The sequence below is a fragment of the Dendrobates tinctorius genome, unplaced genomic scaffold (genome assembly GCF_039654945.1).
Source record: "Dendrobates tinctorius isolate UK_male_01 unplaced genomic scaffold, ASM3965494v1 ptg000143l, whole genome shotgun sequence".
Lineage (NCBI taxonomy): Eukaryota > Metazoa > Chordata > Amphibia > Anura > Dendrobatidae > Dendrobates > Dendrobates tinctorius.
This window is the reverse complement of record NW_027361810.1, coordinates 3,943,276-3,959,551: the sequence shown is the minus strand read 5'-3', so window position 1 is coordinate 3,959,551 and position 16,276 is coordinate 3,943,276. Positions and strand designations below refer to the sequence as shown.

The 16,276-nt window shown below is 47.6% G+C and overlaps 1 protein-coding gene across 1 annotated transcript in view; it reads right to left on the bottom strand.

The window, feature by feature from the left end:
- The window catches only part of CNTNAP5 (contactin associated protein family member 5), a 237,229-nt gene extending 221,292 nt beyond the window's left edge, over nucleotides 1-15,937 (bottom strand). The window contains exon 1 of the mRNA XM_073545332.1: nucleotides 15,631-15,937. Within this exon, the coding sequence (XP_073401433.1) occupies nucleotides 15,631-15,709 (79 nt within the window). The 5' untranslated portion in view covers nucleotides 15,710-15,937. The remainder of the gene's footprint in view (nucleotides 1-15,630) is intronic.
- Between the last annotated feature and the right edge of the window lie 339 nt (nucleotides 15,938-16,276).

Here is a 16,276-nt window from a genome sequence, read left to right as displayed (position 1 = left end):
TTCCTCTCTGTTCTCTACTCCTTCGTTCCGTACTTGTCTTTCTTTCTTATGGAAGCTTAGGTTACAGTTCTACGTCTTTCTCCTTTCTCTCCTTTCCGTGCCAGCTGGCTCAGGTCACTGAGGCAGCTGCAGCACTCCTTCCTCCATCCCTTCTTCCAGGGATCCCCACTCCTCTCCGAGTGGCTTCCTTCCTCATACTCTCCCCTAAGGGACTGACCTGTAATTGTAAACCTTCCCAACCTTTTATATGAATCTAAACTCCACCCGCCTCCCAGCACATCCAGTGATCCATGCAGGGAACCACCAGAGGTGCTCTGCTACTCTCTGAGCACTGAGCCGCAATGTGGTTGTGCAGAACTACCCTGTTGTGTGGGGTGCGAGTGTTGGAGTGTGGAAAGGAGTTCCCAACTTACCCAGATGGTGGAGCACCACACCTTAGGAGAAGGTGCAGTACCTCTGTGGCGACTGAGCCTCAGGGGCACCACATATATTTATATGTATGTACAGGGTGGGCCATTTATATGGATACACCTAAATAAAATGGGAATCGTTGGTGATAACCAACTTCCTGTTTGCGGCACATTAGTATATGGGAGGGGGGAAGACTTTTCAATATGGGTGGTGACCATGGCGGCCATTTTGAATTCGGCCATTTTGGATCCAAATTTATTTTATTCAGTGGGAAGAGGGTCATGTGACACATCTAACTTATTGAGACTTTAACAAGAAAAACAATAGTGTGCATGGTTTTAGTATAATTTTATTCTTTCATGAGTTATTTACAAGTTTATGAACACTTTTAAAAGTGTTCAAAGTGCTGCCCATTGTGTTGGATTGTCAGTGCAGCCCTCTTCTCCCACCCTTGACACACTGATAGAGAGTGGGTACAAGAGTTTATCATTTTTAACCCCTCCTTCGGCAGACTCAATTCTTACTCACTATTTTCAGTGGAAATTGAATCCCCCCCCCTCCTCTCTCCCACACCCTGAATTGAGAGATTTTTCCTGAAGCAAATTTTGAGAACTCCACTTAACTCAGTGGGGAATGGGGGGTATTCAGCATTAATGTGCCATTCTCAGTCTTAAAGTGACACATTTATTGCAGTGCCTGATGACTCTGCGGCTTCCTCACACTGCGCAGCCGACGTTTCCGCCACTTAATACATTGTTGACTTTGTGTCACAATTGTGTGCCCTAATCACATGTGTGGCCACGCCCATTTATGTATAAGCCACACCCTTTTGGTGAAAGCCACACCCACTCATCAGACAGGACACCGGACATCTGTGAAACCCCCAATAAATATGGCGCAATTTATGAAAGATGATTTTATTTTGCACAAATGATGGCAGAATTGAGAATGATCTTGGTAAGTGTGCAGCGGACCGTGTCGCCATTGCATTGCTCGCTCTCATCAGCTCCTTCAGTCTTTGCTCACACTTGTGTCTTAGCTCATATATGATGGAAGCCATGACACATAGCTCCCAGCATATTATGCCCACCATCATCACCAGGGAGACCCCACTGACTCATTACAGGGTCCTGTGGCTTCTTACGAGGGTTAGGGTGAGGGGTCGTCATGCAGCGGATCAGATCCTCGCTCCAGAACTTGTATTTTCCTTCCACTGATGTTTTTGTTTTCTTTCCTCCTATTTGTGGGAAAGTATTTTTAGCCATTAATTAGCTGTTAATATTACATCTGAACATGTGTTACTAACACTCGCGTTCCTGCAAGCTGCGGTCTACCGATGGAGCGTTCCCAGCGGAGCACAGTGTTTGATGGATGACTGCCGCCGATCCTCAGTCACAACCAGCAGGAATCTCCGAAATGCTGAAAACCAACCACAAGGCGAAAGAACCAGCGAGCGCCGCTCTGAAGCACCAAGCAACGTCCTGGAAGGAGCCAAGCTGCTGTGATCGGAAAGTAGCAGATCAAGGTCTACAGAGAGGAGCAGGACGCCGTCCGTGGAGGTGAAGACTGCCCTGATCCGGACCAGACTGGCACCCGGGTCAGCGCAGCGAGACTCCTGTGGATCAACTCTACTTGTCTTTCTTCTCACTCCCTTCATCCAATGAGGACAGAATTAAAAAGGCCGTGATTTATTTGCAAAATTTCCTTAGGGAGAGAAATAAGAATATTTACTAAGTCTCCATAAATGCTAGATAAATGAAAGATAATTGGAGGGATCCAATGGCTGGATATCCTTAAAGACAAAAATGTCCAGGAAGGATGGGAAATCTTGAAAAATGAAATTCTCAAAGCACAGTTGTTAACAATTCCGAAAAGAGGGAAGAATAGGAAGCATTTAAGGAAACCAGGATGGGTGAACACAGAACTTAAGCACATGCTAAAAAGGAAGAAAAAAATGTTTATAAAATGGAAAGAGGGAGGCATATCTAAAGAAGAATATAATGCTGTCTGCAGAATCTGCAGGGCACAAATCAGATTATCTAAAGCTGAAAATGAATTGAGGCTTGCAAGAGATGTCAAAAGCAATAATAAAGGATTTTGGGGATATGTCAAAAGTAAAAGAAAAGTCAAAGATGCTATAGGATTTTTACAGGATGAAAATGATGAAATGGTAAGACAGGATGTTGAGAAGGCTGAACTTTTAAATTCCTATTTTGCATCTGTTTTCTCTCAGAAAGGAAATGTAACACCAACTGTTATTCACTGTCCTATTAAGGGAATAGAAGAATCCAGGATATCTATAAACAGAAAGATAGTGAGGAAACACTTAGCTAACCTAAATGAATTCAAGTCTCCAGGTCCAGATGAATTACACCCCAGAGTACTGAAGGAGATAGCAGAAGAAATTTCTGAACCACTCTCCATAATCTTTGAAAATTCTTGGAGAACAGGAGAAGTGCCAGAAGACTGGAGAAGAGCAAATGTTGTTCCTATCTTCAAAAAGGGGAAGAAGGTGGACCCAGGCAACTATAGGCCGGTGAGTCTGACTTCTATACCAGGAAAGATCTTTGAACAAATTATTAAACAACATGTAAGTCAATACCTGGATAAGAATGAAGTGATCAAACAGAGTCAGCATGGGTTTGTAACTAATAAGTCATGTCAGACTAACTTAATTTCCTTCTATGACGGTATCACTGATTGGGTGGATCAAGGAAATGCTGTAGATATAGTATATCTTGACTTCAGCAAAGCATTTGACAAAGTCTCTCATACAATCCTTATTGAAAAAATGACTAAGTATGGAATGGACAAGGCAACTGTTAGGTGGATTCATAGCTGGCTTAGTGATCGGACCCAAAGAGTGGTCGTAAATGGCTGCACATCCAGTTGGAAGAATGTCTCAAGTGGGGTACCACAGGGCTCTGTCCTGGGCCCTGTATTGTTCAACATCTTTATCAACGATTTAGATGAAGGAATTGAGGGTAAACTGATTAAATTTGCTGATGACACAAAGCTAGGAGGGATAGCTAATACTAGAGAAGAGAGAGAGAGGATTCAAAAAGATTTAAATAAACTGGAGAAGTGGGCAGCAACTAACAGAATGGTTTTTAACAGGGAGAAATGCAAAGTACTACATCTGGGCAATAAAAATGAAAAAAGCATATATAGAATGGGAGGAATAGGGCTAAGTGACAGCACATGTGAAAAAGACTTGGGTATACTAATAGATCCTCCTCCACACCTGACTAGATTTAGGACACAAGGACGGGAGTCACGTGCTGACCCTACACATCGTGGTTACTATAGGTACCGTTCCAGCAGCTGGATTACAAAGGCAAACCTATACCACTTATACACACACCTCAAAACCAAGGATCTAGTCATATCCCTGATGAAAGCTCGAGATGTAGAGCTGAAACGTTGGATTGTAACACCACCCTTTTTTGGATTGTAACACCACCCTTTTTTTTCACAATCAATAAAATCACAACAATTAAAGACTGTCGTTGAGAAGACTTTACTTTCATGTTATTAGTGTGCCGGGGTTACTCCTATACTTTACTAATAGATCACAGACTGAATATGAGTCAACAGTGTGATGCAGCAGCAAAAAAGGCAAATGCAGTTCTAGGATGTATTAAGGCAAATGCAGTTCTAGGATGTATTAACAGAAGCATACAGTCTAGATCACGTGAAGTCATTATTTCCCTCTACTCCTCTTTGGTCAGACCTCATCTGGAATATTGTGTCCAGTTTTGGGCACCACATTTTAAAAAGACATCAACAAACTGGAGCAAGTTCAGAAAAGAGCGACCAGAATGGTGACCGGTCTGCAAACCCTGTCTTATGAGGAAAGGTTGCAGGATTTGGGAATGTTTAGTTTGCAAAAGAGAAGACTGAGAGGAGACTTAATTGCTGTCTACAAATATCTAAAGGGCTGTCACATTGTAGAAGGATCAACTTTATTCTCATTTGCACAAGGAAAGACTAGAAGCAATGGGATGAAACTGAATGGGAGGAGACACAGATTAGATATTAGAAAAAACTTTTTGACAGTTAGAGTGATCAATGAGTGGAACAGGCTGCCACGAGAAGTGGTGAGTTCTCCTTCAATGGAAGTCTTCAAACAGAGGCTGGACAGACATCTGACTGGGATGATTTAGCGAATCCTGCTTTGAGCAGGGGGTTGGACCAGATGGCCCAGGAGGTCCCTTCCAACTCTACGATTCTATGATTCTATGCTCCTCACCCGTGTCCTTCACACATCTTCCATCTTGTCCTTGCCGATCTTTCCCCCCCGAGGTGGATGTGTCGTACAGATCTTTATTTCATGAAGTGTCATGATCAATGCGCTGGATACATAGTAACATCCACGCTGCACATGTGATCGAACAGCATTATATTGGCGGCCGCCCAATGGTCAGTAGAAGAGATTGCCACACAGTGACTTCTACACTCCTTATTTATGTTTATTTTACTCATTTATATAGCACCATTAATTCCACAGCACTTTACAGACATCATCATCACTGTCCCCGATGGGGCTCACAATCTAGATTCCCTATCAGTATGTCTTTGGAATGTGGGAGGAAACCGGAGAATCCAGAGGAAACCCACACAAACACAGGGAGAACATACAAACTCCAAGCAGATTTTGTCCTTGGTGGGATTTGAACCCAAGACCCCAGTGTTGCAAGGCTGCTGTGCTACCCACTGAGCCACCATACAGTGCTAACCACTGAGCTATCGTGCTGTTTCATCTACTTTTTATAAGACTTCAATGAGTTTGTTAGGATTGGCGGAACGCACCAAATAAGAAATTATAATAAGGTGCGTTCGCAACCCGGGGTCCATCGTGCGGTGATGGAGAAACCGCAGCTAGCACAATGGCGGAGCAAGGCTGTGAGAAAACACTTTCAGCACACTGAGTTAAATGTCACTCAGTGTGCAGAGAGCGAAAAGTACCAAGCTCTGTTACACCACAGAGCGGTACTATGGAGCAACGCAAAAAGGACTATACCCTGTTAGACTGCACAGGCGTATAGAAAAATACTATTTGGGGTCCCCCCAGGGAAGACTTAGCTGGTGGTTGACCCTCCTCTGACACACAGTGTGCTTGAGGACACCCGATGTTGATGCAAAGTTCAAGCGGGAGTTCCCACCCTACACTGCCTGTCTACACCAACACTCGCAGTGCTATTAGCAGCACACGTGCACACAGGGTGGTAAAGTAGCCACCAACACACATGATACTAGTGCACAGGTGTGCGCCATTGAGAGCTTTTTATACCTTGCTCAAGTCCAGACAGACAGGACCTTGCCTGTGGGCCAATCAGAAACTGCCACAGCACCAGAGCACCTGACGTCCGAGCACCAATAAGAAGGCACCATATCCTGGACATGCTCAGTAGGGTGAAATCTGGACTTAGGTTCCAGAGTACAGCGCTGCACGTGTAAACCAGTAATCACCATAGGCTTAGTTGGAGAGCCAGCAGCAACTACACATGCAGCAAGAGCCTGGGCAAGACACTGTGGCCAGAGAAACCACAGCACCAGACAAGGTCTGGGATCCATCCCATGCAGAGGAAATATCCCGGCGCCTAACATTACCCCCCCCCCCGCTAACACTGCCTCCCCAGTGACGTTTGCTACGTTTAAAGACCGCCATATGCTGGGAGGCATGGATGTGCTTTTGCTGGTCGGCCGAAGCTCCCGGTGGTATATAGAGCTTGCCTGGGGGGGGGGGGTACCTGGGCTTTAAGACACAGACTCTCACAAAAGCTGCCCCATTTCTGTATGCTCCCCGTTGCCCAATAAATCTGATGTGAATGGAGGCGCAGCCATGATATCCCCAAAAGTACCTCATCCATACCCTCCGGAATAACCAGTAAATAGATTATCTCCTGATGGTTTGGAGACACAGTGAGGGTGAGGGGTACTCTCCGATCGGAAATTGGGGTTGGCAAAACAGCCCCGTTAGCTACTCGAAAAGACATTGGCTTAGGTAACATTTGCAATGGGATAGTGTGCTGTTGGGCAAAGGTTTGCACATGAAATTGCCCTCTGCCACGGAATCCAAGCAAACCTGCAAGGTGAGAGCAGCCGACCCACATGTCAGAATAACCCCAAATGCCAACTTGGGTGACACCTCAACAGGAAATATTGAACCTCTCCCCAAGGCCACCTGAGGCTCTGACTCTTTCTGACACATGGTGCGCTTATTGGCGAAGTGTCCGACTTGCCCGCAGGCAAAATAAGTCAGCTGCAGACGTACCGAGCGGCAAACTGGCTCTGCTCGAGACGTCCATTAGCTCTAAAGGGTCATCAACCAGAGTTGAGGACACATAGGAATGGTGAAGTTCAGAGCCAAAAAAACCCTAGATTTAGTATGAGCTTGTTCCAAACCATGCTCAACATGCCGCAGATCTATGCGGGTGGCCACAGATATTAGCTCCTCCAGGGAAGTTGGAATCTCCCTAGTGGCCAAAGCATCCCTGACATGATCTGCTAATCCCCTCCAGAAGATAGGTATCAAAACCTTATCAAACCACTCCAACTCGGTAGCCAAAGTACGGAAACGGATGGTAAACTGGCTAACCAAAGACAAACCCTGAGTTAAAGCCAAGATTTGGAGTGCGGTGTCGTGAGTTACCTGTGGCCCCCCAAAAAAACTCTTTCAGGGCAGCAAAAAAATGAGAGGCACTAAGGATCATATGATCATCTCGTTCCCACAATGGCATAGCCCACTCCAACGCCCTGCCAAATAACAGGGAAAGAATAAACCCCACCATAGTGTGCTCTGTTGGGTATTGTGAAGCCAGTAACTCCAGGTGGATTGAGCACTGATTCACAAACCCTCTACAAGCCTTGCTGTCCCCGGAAAATATTTTGGGCAGCGAAAAACATGGCACTGAGGAATCAGTGACCACAGCATTAACCTTAGTAGCGGCTTCGGAGGCCGTTTGTGCTACCATCACGGCGACGTCCACAGCTACGGTAGCCTGCACAAGAGTGGTCAACCTGCTCTCAAGCTGCTGGACGAACCGCTGAAGATGCTGATCGTCCTCCATTGCTAGTCAGACCCTGGCACTAGTATATTGTTAGGATTGGTGGAACGCACCAAACAGGAAATAATAATAAGGTGCGTTCGCAACCTGTGGTCCACCGTGCGGTGATAGAGAAACTGCAGCTAGCACAATGGCGGAGCAAGGCTGTGAGAAAACACTTTCAACACACTCAGTTAAATGTCACTCAGTGTGCAGAGAGCGCAAAGTAACAAGCTCTGTTACACCACAGAGCGGTACTATGAAGCAACGCACAAGGACTATACCTTGTAAGACTGCACAGGTGTATAGAAAACAAAATACTAATTGGGGTCCCTATAACTTAAACCCCCAAGGAAGACTAAGCTGGTGGTTGACCCTGCTCTGACACACGGTGTGACTGAGGACGCCTGGTGCAGATGCCAAGTTCAATCTGGAGCTCCCACCCTACACTGCCTGTCTAGACCAACACTCGCAGTGCTACTAACGGCACACGTGCACACAGGGTGGTAAAATAGCCACCAACACACATGATTCTAGTGCACAGGCGTGCGCTCCAGAGGATATTTTATACATACAGCTCAAGTCCAGACAGACAGGACCTGGCCTGTGAACCAATCGGAAGCTGCCATATCACCAGACCAGGCGATGTCCAAGCACCAATGAGAAGGCACCACAACCTGGACATGCTCAGTAGGATGAAATCTGGACTTAGGCTCCAGAGTACAACGCTGCACGTGTAAACCAGTAGTCACCATAGGCTTAGCTGGAGAGCCAGAAGCAACTACACATGCAGCAAGAGCCTGGGCAAGGTCCTGTGGCCGGAGTCTGTGCTGAGCAGTGATCTCAGTGGCTGAGCCTGAATGGGAGGCCATAGCACCAGACAAGGCCTGAGATCCATCCTGTGCAGTGGAAAAATCCTGGCCCCTAACAGAGTCTGCCCTAAACTTACAGACAAGATGGGTCCCTTGATTTGTACATTTTACAATTTTATTTGATCGAATGCAGCAAAATGATGGATGATTGTCGACTGTTATCCTGGAGACCCACATGGGTTGGGATGGGGCGTTTACTCACCCGCTCTTAGGCTGCCTCCATCTCAGATTACCGGTCATGGTACACAGCATCGCACCGTGTGTGACCAGTCACAAGCCTCAGTCACAGAACGGAAGAGTCAGAAGATGAAGAATGGAAGACTGAGCTGCGGTGATTGTGGTGGAGGCGGCAGAAGAACAAGAGACCAATGGTGAGTGTAAATGTATATATACTGTATATTTATATATTTATATTTTTTTAATAATTTTGTAAACTTTTTCCTCCCATCATAGCAATCGGAGCAGTTTTGATTTGGCCTACGCAATTTTTTTTCAACGAATTAACCCCTTAATTTAACACCTACATGTCCAAAATTTTACACACAAACCCTCATCTAATTATTAGTGAAAGACATATGAAAACTAAATGAAATGAAATGGTTTACTGTATGTAATGTAACCCTGTGTCATTTCATGTCAGCTTTTATGATGATTGTACTGAAGCCGGCAATCGATTTAGCGGCTATTCTGCTATGTAGAACTGTATGAAATATAAATCTATATAAATCTATATATATAACTCAGTGACATGTATATATATATTCTGTGTTTATATATCTATTCTTTCTATTCTTTATTAAACCTGTCAGTGTGATTTTACTGTATCGCGCACTGAATTGCCGGCTTATGGTTAAGGACACCGGATGCGTATTTCTCACAAGTCACACGTCTGGTCTGTGTGTAATCTGTATTTTTCTCACTCCCATAGACTTGCATTGGCGTTTTACGGGCGTAATATGGTGACAATTGCAACATGCTGCGATTTCCTCTGCACGTATAATACGGCCGAGAAATAAAATCGGCTGATGGGAGCTGCCCCATAGAGAAACATTGGGACGAGAGCAATGCGTTGGTTTTACGCCTCTCACTCGTCCGTATTTCTCGCCAGTGTGACTCCGGCCTGAGGAGGGTCCCGGTGTGATGTAGGATCGGCACCTCGCTGCATGTAATGAATATTACCGCCAAAGCTGCCGGCGCCACCCACCCCAGCAATCGTGAGCTCATACAGGAGAGACCCGTCTGTGCAGACTTTTGTGCTTTTTGGGATTCTTTTTATGGCTCCATTAATTATTGAAGATGAGCACAATGTCACACACTGGAAAGTTTTGTATCAAATTAAATATCTGCCGAGCAACGCAGCGTCCATAGGGTCACATCGAAGTAACAAAAGCCTCAAAGAACTAAACAATAAAAGAATGTAAAATGATATATAGATATTGCATCCCTCCCTCTATGAAGAGAGACATAATGATCTCTAGGTACATACTGTATCTCTCCCACAGAGGAAATGCCACAGTTTTGAGACTTTTGAAGAGTGAGAGCTCTCGGGAATGAACTTAGACTGAACGGTCCTGATTTGTGTCGGGTCTATCACGGCGCCCTCTGCTGGATGATCTTTACATGCTTCATTCTAACTTTACACTACTTTTTTTTTAGTTAGCTTAATATTTGTTATGTACCAAACTTTTGTTGTTTGTGTTGTTTTTTTTGCCCTTGTCCTTTTGGCCGTGCAATCTTGTCCAATGAGCCCCTGAAAGTGTCTAAAGCACATAATGAATATGGTGCAAAACCAGTTTGTGTCTGCTTCTGGGTGTCAGAGAAGCCTCGTATAATAAGATAGCAGTGCACCATGCAGTACCTGACTGATGTATAGGAGGGTCCCCTACATTAGTCATTGGGGGCCAAGTGGCATCAAGCAATGCATCTAAATCGACTACCAATATGTATAAACATAATGAGCTTGTCACAACTTCAAAGTGATTCTCTAACATGGACACTATGTTCCGAATCATTTTAACATAAATATCAGAGTTTTTTTCTGAAACAGAGCCCCCAAATCCTCCATCTAGAATGACAAAAGCGACTTCCTGCAGCCGCCACTAGAGGGTGCTCAAGAGCTCATTAAATACCAGAGCTGCATAAATCTGTACAGTGAAGAAAAGCAGCACAATGTGAATGAGCTGCACCTCCAGCCGCAGGATACTGTCGTGTTCGAGACGAGGACCCGTGGGACAGGGACGTTCACTGCCCCTTTACAATTCAGTTATGGACCACAGTTTCTGGATGTCCTGGACAAATACTCAATGTACATCTAGTCTATGGAGCGGTCATCCTCGGAGCTCATCACAGCTCATTATTCAGCTTCCTGACTTGCTTTAGTCAGTATTATTATTATTATTATTATTATTATTATTATTATTATTATTATTTATTTATATAGCCCCATTGATTCCATGGTCTGTACATGAGAAGGGGTTACATACAAATTACAGATACAGAGGGGAGAGGACCCTGCCCTTTCGGGCTTACATTCTACAGGATGGTGGGGAAGGAGACAGTATGTTGGTGAGGCAGTAGCTCCAGTGTTGGTGAGGCGGTAGCTCCAGTGTTGGTGAGGCGGTAGCTCCAGTGTTGGTGAGGCGGTAGCTCCGGTGTTGGTGAGGCGGTAGCTCCGGTGTTGGTTGAGGCGGTAGCTCTGGTGTTGGTTGAGGTGGTAGCTCTGGTGATAGTGAGGCGGTAGCTCCGGTGTTGGTTGAGGTGGTAGCTCTGGTGATGGTGAGGCGGTAGCTCCGGTGTTGGTTGAGGCGGTAGCTCTGGTGACGGTGAGGCGGTATGTCCGTTGTTGGTCAGGCAGTAGCTCCGGTGTTGGTTGAGGCGGTAGCTCCGGTGTTGGTTGAGGTGGTAGCTCTGGTGATAGTGAGGCGGTAGCTCCGGTGTTGGTTGAGGTGGTAGCTCTGGTGATGGTGAGGCGGTAGCTCCGGTGTTGGTTGAGGCGGTAGCTCCGGTGTTGGTTGAGGCGGTAGCTCCAGTGTTGGTTGAGGCGGTAGCTCCAGTGTTGGTTGAGGCGGTAGCTCCAGTGTTGGTTGAGGCGGTAGCTCCGGTGTTGGTTGAGGCGGTAGCTCCGGTGTTGGTTGAGGCGGTAGCTCCGGTGACGGTGAGGCGGTATGTCCGTTGTTGGTCAGGCCGTAGCTCCGGTGTTGGTTGAGGCGGTAGCTCCGGTGACGGTGAGGCGGTATGTCCGTTGTTGGTCAGGCAGTAGCTCCTGTGTTGGTTGAGGCGGTAGCTCCGGTGACGGTGAGGCGGTATGTCCGTTGTTGGTTGAGGCGGTAGCTCCGGTGTTGGTTGAGGCGGTAGCTCCGGTGACGGTGAGGCGGTATGTCCGTTGTTGGTCAGGCAGTAGCTCCGGTGTTGGTTGAGGCGGTAGCTCCGGTGACGGTGAGGCGGTATGTCCGTTGTTGGTCAGGCAGTAGCTCCTGTGTTGGTTGAGGCGGTAGCTCCGGTGTTGGTTGAGGTGGTAGCTCTGGTGATAGTGAGGCGGTAGCTCCGGTGTTGGTTGAGGTGGTAGCTCTGGTGATGGTGAGGCGGTAGCTCCGGTGTTGGTTGAGGCGGTAGCTCCGGTGTTGGTTGAGGCGGTAGCTCCGGTGTTGGTTGAGGCGGTAGCTCCAGTGGTGGTGAGGAGGCAGCGGGGTCATTGCAGGCTGTAGACTTTCCTGAAGAGGATCAGTATCATTAGAGATGAGCGGATCTATGTGAAATAAATCAAATTCGCTTTGATTTTTTTTTTTTAAATATTGTTTTTATGAAAAAAAAAAAAGAATTCTAGTCTCTTCTCGTCCGTCTCTGTGCCTGTCTTGTTGCCGTCAGAACTCCGATCGGCTCTTCTATCCTCTCCCTGTTACTTTCTATCTCCTTTCTGGCCCGGTCTTTCATTCGCTCGGCCCCACATTTTCGCGATGCCCTTCGTTGATGTGGGACTTCATAAACACAAGACCCGGCCAAGAGCAAAATAAAAGGAAGAAGAATAAAGATAGAAGAACCGATAGAGGATTGGTGGCAGCGGTGAGACAGGAGAGGTGTCATTTGTTTGTGATTTTACCAGTTTTCCAGCTGATTTAATTTGCATCAAATGTCTTCAATGTGAATCTAATTTTCCCCCACAATTGAGCAGAAATTCCCAAATGGCATTTCAGGAGATTTGATCAATTCTAGATTTGCTGAAAAAAGCATTTAGGATTGAGCGAATGCATTTGTCCAAAAATAATCTGTCTGGAGCTTTTCGAGGTGTTGACTTTAACTTTCCCATGGGCCCGCATTTATCAGTCGGAGGCCACTAGTGCCTGCCACCCCCTTACCCAGTCCTCCAGTGGCGGCTGCTTTGCCGGCAGTCCTCCCTACGATCCCTGCAATGTTTTATTGCATTGTTGGTGATAATTGGTGCAATGATTATATTTTCACAGCCCAGTTATGTTTTTTGCTCGTATTCTTGCTTTGCTGGGTTCGGCTTTTGATCTAACTCGTCTGTTAATCCTTCGTCTGCTGTTGATATTTTATCCAATTATCTTCTGTTTTCCTTTCCATTTGCTGAATTGTAGATGAAGAGCAGCAGTGACCTCTAGTGTTCAGTCCGCAGCACAACAAGGTGGAGAATCCGGTCTCTTCTGTCAGGTGCAAAATGCTCATAACGAGACCAATCCACAGTGCTGCGGTGTCTCTTCATTGCGCACTTTGTGTCTCATTTATCACTTGCGCTGAATCCTCTATGGTGTCCATGAGGAACGTTTAACCCCGCGCAGGCTGATGTTTGCAGTTCAGCATCTTTTCTAGGAAGCAATGACTACAATCCCACATATAATGATATCGAGTACTGCCTATAGACCAGGGGTGTGATATAGGGAGTGCAAGGGTTGAAGTTTTACCCCCTGGGGGGCGTAAATGGTCCCTTTGACCCATATGAGAAGATCAATACTATTGAAGACCCCTGATAGTTGTGGGCTCCTGTGTGAGATTTTGCATTGAAGACCATAAGTTTCAAGTTAAGCCGTGGCTATAGATTTATATTCGCTATAGATCTATATTCTTATTTCGCTGCAGTCTGATACAAAAAAGAACAAAGTTAAAAAATATTGTATCATTAAAAAGCCTTAAGGCATTAACCTAAAATATAAAGATTCCTACAGAGACGAGCAATCTCCACTGACTCAATCCACAGCAGCAATGGCTGCAAGAGACATGGCAACTAGAAGATGGCTACTTTGTGAAGTTGGATACACTGTGTCCATTCTCTTGGACATAAATCAATCTCCTGCTGTAACCATGACAGATGTCCCATCCAGTCACATCCACATCACTGTGTCCCATACAGCCACATCCACGTCACTATGTCCCGTCCAGCCAGATCCACGTCACTATGTCCTGTCCAGCCACATCCACGTCGCTATGCCCTGTCCAGCCACATCCACATCGCTATGTCCCGTCCAGCCACATCCACATCGCTATGTCCCGTCCAGCCACATCCACATCACACTGTCCAATCCAGCCACATCTACATCACTATGTCCTGTCCAGCCACACCCACCTGTGTCCCGTCCAGCAACATCCACATCGCTGTGTCCCGTCCAGCCACATCCACATCACACTGTCCCGTCCAGCCACATCCACATCGCTATGTCCCTTCCAGCCACATCCACATCACTATGTCCTGTCCAGCCGCATCCACCTGTGTCCCGTCCAGCCACATCCACATTGCTATGTCCTGTCCAGCCACAGCCACATCACACTGTCCTGTCCAGCCACATCCACCTGCGTCCCGTCCATCCACATCCACGTCACTATGTCCTGTCCAGCCACATCCACCTGTGTCCCGTCCAGCCACATCCACATTGCTATGTCCCATCCAGCCACATCCACATCACTATGTCCCGTCCAGCCACATCCACGTCGCTAAGTCCTGTCCAGCCACATCCACGTCGCTATGTCCTGTCCAGCCACATCCACATCGCTATGTCCCGTCCAGCCACATCCACATCGCTATGTCCCGTCCAGCCACATCCACATCACTATGTCCTGTCCAGCCACATCCACATCGCTATGTCCTGTCCAGCCACATCCACGTCACTGTCCCATCCAGCCACATCCACATCACACTGTCCTGTCCAGCCACATCCACGTCACACTGTGCCGTCCAGCCATATCCACGTCACACTGTGCCGTCCAGCCACATCCACGTAACACTGTCCTGTCCAGCCACATCCATGTCACACTGTCCTGTCCAGCCACATCCACGTCACACTGTTCCGTCCAGTCACATCCACGTCACACTGTCCTGTCCAGCCACATCCACGTCACACTGTGCCGTCCATCCACATCCACGTCACTATGTCCCATCCAGCCACATCCACATCGCTATGTCCCGTCCAGCCACATCCATGTCACACTGTCCTGTCCAGCCACATGCACGTCACTATGTCCCATCCAGCCACATCCACATCACTATGTCCCGTCCAACCACATCCATGTCACACTGTCCCGTCCAGCCACATCCACGTCACTATGTCCCATCCAGCCACATCCACCTGTGTCCCGTCCAGCCACATCCACGTCACTATGTCCCGACCTGCCACATCCATGTCACACTGTCCTGTCCAGCCACATCCACGTCACTATGTCCCGTCCAGCCACATTCACATCACTAAGTCCCATCCAGCCACATCCACCTGTGTCCCGTCCAGCCACATCCACGTCACACTGTCCCGTCCAGCCACATCCACCTGTGTCACATCCAGCCACATCCACATCACTATGTCCTGTCCAGCCACATCCACGTCACACTGTCCTGTCCAGCCACATCCACATCACACTGTCCTGTCCAGCCACGTCCACGTCGCTATGTCCCGTCCAACCACATCCACGTCACATGTCTCCATCCTGGACAGCAATGCTTCTATCCTCAGGGTGCAGATCTGAGGGTCTCCTGGAAGCCTTGTTAGTCTGCACCCACCGAAATCTGCAGCGACATGAAGTCTCCTTTCTCGGAATTGCACAACAGCTGGAGTGGGCTGACCTGACAGCTCATGGATCAGAGGGGTCTGAAGGGTTAACTTCTGGATTGAGACCCCCACAGTAAATGCTTTGCCCCTCACTACAAGGAGGATCACAGCTGGGATGGAAATTCCAGAAGGCAAATCCCCCCCAGCTGATGAAAACATTGCATCACAGCCTTCCACACAAGTAACTTTCCCCCCAATATCCCCAGACCCTCCGCACAAGTGCAGCCCCCCAGTGTGTCTCTGCTTACTTACAGTTTGCAGCTGATCCCAGATGACACAGAGCAGGCAGCAGGCACAGACAGGCACAAAACACTTTTAGATCCGAATCCATGTCACTGGCTGTGAATGGTGCAGTTTCTGTGTATGATCCCAAGATCTGTGTGTGATGGATGCTCAGACAAAGCCTTGACTGTCAGCATCATCCAGAGACCCCAACCTGAGCTGCAGACATCCCTGGCACTGACTCCTGAAAGGGAGACACATCCAAAGGCAATGAGATCCGCTGCTGAGACGTGCAGGTGACTGAGCAGGAGGAGAATCAGCACCAGAGATGGAGGACAGCTCCTTATAGGCAACACTGAGCTCTCCACCCACAGCCCAGAGCAGGCTACACCCCCAGAGCAGTGCACAGCCCCAGCAACCAGTGCAGGGCTGCAGAGGAGCAGCAGACACTGCTGTGTGCAGAGACTGAAGGGCCATGGAGCAGGTCAGACTCCAGAGCAGGGCTGCAGAGGAGCAGCCAACACTGCTGTGTGCAGAGACTGAAGGGCCATGGAGCAGGTCAGACTCCAGAGCAGGGCTGCAGAGGAGCAGCAGACACTGCTGTGTGCAGAGACTGAAGGGCCATGGAGAAGGTCAGACTCCAGAGCAGGGCTGCAGAGGAGCAGCCAACACTGCT